Source organism: Lichenostomus cassidix, chromosome 8, assembly GCF_008360975.1.
Source record: "Lichenostomus cassidix isolate B80296 chromosome 8, HeHo_3.0, whole genome shotgun sequence".
In the NCBI taxonomy this organism is placed as follows: Eukaryota; Metazoa; Chordata; class Aves; order Passeriformes; family Meliphagidae; genus Lichenostomus; species Lichenostomus cassidix.
This window is the reverse complement of record NC_139489.1, coordinates 1,030,389-1,036,382: the sequence shown is the minus strand read 5'-3', so window position 1 is coordinate 1,036,382 and position 5,994 is coordinate 1,030,389. Positions and strand designations below refer to the sequence as shown.

Sequence of the window (5,994 nt, the reverse complement as noted above, 5' to 3'; positions counted from 1 at the left end):
CTGTTCCCCAGTACTTCCAAAGCCACCACTAACCCACATCCCCAAGTGCCACATCCACGTGGCTTTGAAATCCCTCCAGTCCTTTCATTCATGGGAAGTGTCTGCTAAAAGTTGTCATCAGAGAGGGGTTTGCTCTAAATATGAACCTTCCAGGTGTAGATGCACCTTCCCCAGGCAGTGTTCTCTGAACTGACCCATCCCAGGTCTCAGCTAAAACCTGAGTACCTTGGATGAAGGGGGCAAAATAAATACCTAATAGAATTCCAGGAAGACTGGGAGCTTCAGACAGCAAAACCAAAGTGACGGTTGGGCAAGGAAAAGATAAGCAGCTGCTACATCAATGGGTGCTTACAACCTCCTGGTTACCTTCATCAGGAGGAGCTCTTGCTCAAGGACACCAAGGATCACTCCTGGATTGGGAGTGAGAGCACGTGGAACCTCCTGCCTTGGTGAACAGAGGGAGTCGGAGTAAAGCAGAAAAGAAAGCCTGATTTTATGCAGATACAGCTGTGATCACTCCCAGAACAGCACGAGTCTCAGAAATTGCACAGCACACAGGAAAACGCAACTTCTGCCCTCCAAAAGCTGCAGCTTTCATGGGCAAGCTGGTCTGCCAATCAAAAATTTAGGCACCTGGAGCCACACGCATGTTCATTTTCAGTGCAAATGCCTCAATTGTAAGGGATTTGCTCTGGTCAATAGATTGCTGAGAACAATTTAAGTCTACACATTCTAAATTATTTCCTCTGAGTTCATGGGCTGGAGATATTTAAAAACTGGCATGTATTTACAGAATAGAGAGGTTTGTTCTGACAGACATTTTTCTCTTCTGGAAAACTTCTTACATTAAAAACTTCTAGTCACAGGGAGCTGTTAACATTGAACATTTATTGGTTTAAAAAAATAAACATGCAGAAGCCATCCTCCTTAAAAACAACACATACAATAACCCAGTAGGGATTCTAGAGAAAAGCAACAACCCTGCAAGGCATGGATTCCTCCAAAATCTCCAGCAGATATGAATTTTATGTGGGAGTCCATGCTCCACTACGCCGTGCAGCAAGTCCAGGCAAAGGCAATCACATAACAGAGCATTTGCCTTGCAGTTTATCTTTCTTTTTCTGCTGCTTGGATTTCTTTCCGTCCACCTGGAGACTGATAGTTCTCCTCTGCTCCAGATTCAAGAGCTCCTGGAAGAGCTCCTGCACGTTGTAGTTCATTTTGGCTGACGTCTCCATGAAGGCACACTTCCACTTGCTGGCCAGCGCTTGCCCCTCGCTGGCATCCAGCTCCCTCTGCGTGTCATCACTTTTGTTCCCCACCAACATTATCGGGATTTTTTGGATGTCGCCTTTAATCTGACAAATCTCATCGAATATGGGCTGAAGATCTTCCATGGATTGCCTGCTGGTGACGGAGTACACCAAGATGAAGGCATGCCCTTTGGATATGGAGAGCCGCTGCATGGCAGGGAACTGATGGCTGCCCGTGGTGTCCGTGATCTGCAGGGTGCAGATGCTCTTGTCACAGCTGATCACCTGCCGGTACGTATCCTCGATGGTGGGGATATAGGTTTCCCTGAAAGTGCCCCTTACAAAGCGCAGGACCAGGGAGCTTTTGCCGACCCCCGCTGCTCCGAACACCACCACCCTGTAATCATTGCTTTGCTCAGGCATGTTCGCTGCGCCGCGACGTGAGGGAAGGTTTTCACCCAAAATGCCCGAGTTTCACCAAGTTTACACACCCCTGTGCAGAGGTGGGCTGTGGAGAGGGAGGGGGAAAGGGTGCGTTATTGAAATCAGCAGTTAATAAATCCCTCCCATCATTTTCCCTTGAAATAAATCAACATCCCCCACCCACCCTCCCCATGCATCCCGTGCACGTTTAACACTACGAGAAGAGAATAAGTATTCACCTGCAGCCATCAGCTCCACCGAGCAGCGAAACGGGGCTGAAATCGCCTGGCAGCCGCGAGGAAGAGGTATTTCAGCTCCAGGGAAGCCGCTTTCCAGCCCCGGGAAAGCCGTGCTCCAGCCCCCGGGAAGGCGTGTTCCAGCCCCGGCAAGCGGTACCACCCTCGCCCGGAGCGCCGCCGCGGGAGGGGAGGGGAGGCTCCGTGCCTCCGTAAATCCAGCCTTCCCCTCAACCCCCTCATGAACATAAATAAATAACCAACACGACCGCCTGAATTAAAGCCGCTGGAGCGCAGTTCTGCTGCTCTAGCCCTCACTCCCCGCACAAAGGCGAATCTCGCCCTCCCCTCAGACCCCCGCCCCGCAGACCCCCAGGCGCCGCCGAGCTCTGCCGCCTTTCACCCACCCCGTGCGTCTCCCGTCTTAAATTTAGGGCTGATTTGATTGAAAAACTTTAAATTCGTGTCAGGTTTTCATCCCCGCTACCATTAAGCGGGGCAGGGATGCCCTGAGCGGCTCCTCAGCCCTCGCCGGGGAAGCCACCGAGCCCTGGAGCCATGGCCAGCAGGTTCCACCCAGGAGTTTATCTGTGTAACCCCTTCCAACGCGGGATATTCTGTGATTCCACTGTTTGGTTTGTTTCCCCTCACACCGCCGGATGAAATAGAGTAGTTGTGTGTCACAATCACAACTCGTATTTCTCTTCGTTTATTAAGAATTTCCCCCAACGCCATCTCTCCACACGCCCTCATGCGGGGACACCGGAGTACGCATAACCCGGTGCCTGACAGGAGCAGGACGCCGTGTGTCCCTGCTGCTCCCCCTCCGGAACGGCGGGGTTGAGAGCTGTCCCTCTCTCCTGACAGCCCCGCTCCACTCCGTCCGCCGCCACGGGCTCGGCTCTGCCCTCACAACCCCTTGTGGGGTCACGGCACGGGCTCGGCTCTGCCCTCACAGCCCCTTCCCGCCCATGGGCTCGCGACCCGGGCTCGGCTCTGCCCTCACAGCCCCTTATGGGGTCGCGCCATGGGCTCGGCTCTGCCCTCACAACACCTTCCCGCCCGTGGACTCCCGCCATGGGCTCGGCTCTGCCCTCACAACACCTTCCCGCCCGTGGGCTCCCGCCATGGGCTCGGCTCTCCCCTCACGCCCTTTCCCGCCCCTTCCCTCCCGCGCCTTCCCGCCCAGGCACCGCCCGCCCTCACGCCCCAAAATGGCCGCCGGCCCTGAGGGCGTTGGTGCGTTTCTGTTTGTGGGTCGTCTACAGGCTGGTCCAGTTGCAAAATATTACAAATTTCCATAATAAACTGTGTTCTTTGGTGTTTGATCTTCGTATACTTCCAAGCCTCATCAACAAGAAGTGAGATTGAATCTGTGAAACAGCAGCCGACAAGCTCTAAGCGATGCCCATGTGTTAGAAAAACCAAATTAATTGTTGGTAGAATTTTTAAGGTTTAGGGCTGGACATGTTTCGTGCTCTCAGACCTGGGAGAGGTTATCAAAGCTTGGGAAGAAGGATGAACCACTGGTAGTGGGCACAGGGAATGCAGGATTTATGGGCCACAAGGACATCTGGCAGAACTCCCAAGATGAGAAAGAAACTCGAAAACAACTCAGTAACTGTGCTGAAATCAGCACTTGTGGAGGAAACACTTCCCAGTCCTTCCCCAAGCTCATTCTTCCCAAACAATTTGTGGTTTTCCAGGTTATCATTTCTTGTTTCTCTGATCCTTGTTGCATCCCCGATTCTGTGGTATTCTCCTATGTTAAATCCACTTCTGTCAGCCTTGTAATGCTCCTATCCCAGACCAACAAAAAGTATCTCTTTAGCTCTATTTCATTCTGCTGTGGAGGTGTTTTGTCTAACACAAGAATCCCCAGAGGAGTTTCAATCTTGACATGAAGCTGAAATTCCTCGTGATAGAACTTGGATCAAATCCATCCCCATGCAAGGGGAACTCAACCCAAGACCTTAAAATGAAAAGGCCTCTTTAAAGCCAGTAAGTTCCCATTTGTGCTGAGATGCTTTGAAAGTTCCTATCTGAATTAATAATGATAATAATGAAAATAGGGGAATTAAGCAGAACTCTGAAAGTCCACTGAGCAACATTAGTGAGGTCAACATGGGATGGGGGTTACCCCTCACCTTCCCTTTGCTGGAAAAAACTCCTGAGCATCTTACATCTGCTTTTACAGTTCATGTCTCTCCAAGAAGGATGACTTGCTCATAATCCGCACATCATTCACTTTTCCTAAATCCTATTCTTAATGGGAATTTTCAAAGCAGATTCACAAACTGTCATTTCTGGTGTTTATGGGGCATTTCTAAACCATCATTTCTGGTGTTTATGAGGTATTTATTAGCCACAATGAAATGCTGACTAGTAATGAGTTGCTAATTCACTCTCTGTGCTAGCCACTTTTGCTCAAAGGCACTTATCCCATTTTCAGATATTTTCCAAGCCTTCCAATAGTTCTTTCTAAGAGATACTTTATTTAAACCTCCAAATGTGATGCCTGAAGCTAGGATTGATTTCCTGTAATAGGCTCTGACAAGGGAAGAACTCGTAAGAGTTCTTGCACAGTGTGGTGTCAGGTGCTAAGTGGGAAGCAGACCCGTGACACGTCCATGTGCCCACCATAGATCAAAACCTTCCAAAAATAAATCTGTTGCTGCTTATTGCTTATTTTACCCCAATCAAAGTGCACTGATGCTGTCCTGTCATCGAGAGCAGGTGACAGTCATGACCAGAACTGGAGCTCATCTCCTGCAGCTCCATCTCCTGCAACTCCATCTCCTGCCATTCTGTCCCCAGCAAAACAGCCAATCCTCCACTGTCATACTAACAAAATCCCAGAAAACAGCCTTGGGCTGCAGGATTTGGGGTGGGAGAGGGGACGTGTTTCAGTGTCCCACAACATAACAATTGTTTGGGGGCTGCTGGAAGTGGGTTTAAAGAGGACAAGGAAGAAACTCCAGCACCTCACTCTCCCCAGCCAGTGCTGATGGTCTCAGGTGGCTTTTCCCATTCCTGCCTGTGACACGGACGCGCAAAGCTCCAGGGACAGCCCGGACCCCGAGCAGGCAATGGGAGCTTCTACACATCAGCAAATTCCCCACATTTTATTGACGAGGGATGGCTGGTTTGTGTTCAGTCCAGCCGGGAGCCGGGTTCTGGTGGCAGCAGGTGGCAGCAGAGCCCTGCCAGGGCAGGATGCGCTCGGGAAAGGCGCGTGTGGGAGGGGTTGGCGGTTCTACAGGCACTGAAATCTCATTTATTCGCTCTTTAGACGCTCACGAGGTCCCAAAGAGCTGCACTGCCGCTGGCCCGGCTGGAGCTGGCACAGGCTGCAGGGAACGGAGCCGCGGGCTCTGCCTACAGCTCACTCCTGCATCCCCTCTCAGGTGCCATTTGTACCCGGGCAGCACCTCCTGCAGGAGACTTCAGGCTCTTGATATTGAACATAATCTGTTTTCATCAAATTTTCCAGTATTTTTAAAGTGCAAGTCACAGAACCACGGAATTATTTAGATTGGAAAAGCCCTCTCAGACCACTGAGTCCAATCATTCCCTCAGCACTGCCAAGGCCACCACTGCCCCATGTCCCCAAGTGCTGCATCCATGTGGCTTTCAACTCTCTCCAGGGATGGGGATTCCATCCAGGAATTGTGCCAGGGCTGGACAACTCTTTCCATGAAGAAATTTTCCCAATATCCAACCTGACCCTCCCCTGGCACAACTTGAGGTTGTTTCCTCCAAGGTGTGGAGGAAGGAAGCAGCAGATGGATGATGATGCCCAGATCAACACTGCAGTGGGGTGGTGGCCAACACAAAAAGGTCACAGCTGTGACAACTCGAGGGCTGGCAAGAAGGGACAGGAAAGAAAACCCTGCAGTGGGGTTGTTCAGCCTGGAGAACAGAAGGCTCCAGGAAGACCTTAAGAGCCTCTTCCCATGCTTAAACGGGTTCCAGTAGGGCTGGAGAGGGACTTTGGATGAGAGTTTGGAAGGAGAGGACAAGGGAGAATGGCTTCTCACTGCCAGAGGAGACTGGAGATGACGAGAAATTCCAACGACAAA

General features: G+C 51.1%; 1 protein-coding gene across 1 annotated transcript; it reads right to left on the bottom strand.

Moving 5' to 3' along the window:
- Nucleotides 1–870: 870 nt before the first annotated feature.
- DIRAS3 (DIRAS family GTPase 3) lies at nt 871–2,258 on the bottom strand. Its single transcript, XM_085067377.1, has 2 exons — nt 1,916–2,258; nt 871–1,761 (listed from the first exon to the last, which is right to left on the bottom strand). Exon 2 carries the CDS (start codon nt 1,674–1,676, stop codon nt 1,080–1,082), a length of 597 nt encoding a protein of 198 aa, XP_084923503.1. The 5' UTR covers nt 1,677–1,761; nt 1,916–2,258; the 3' UTR covers nt 871–1,079.
- Between the last annotated feature and the right edge of the window lie 3,736 nt (nt 2,259–5,994).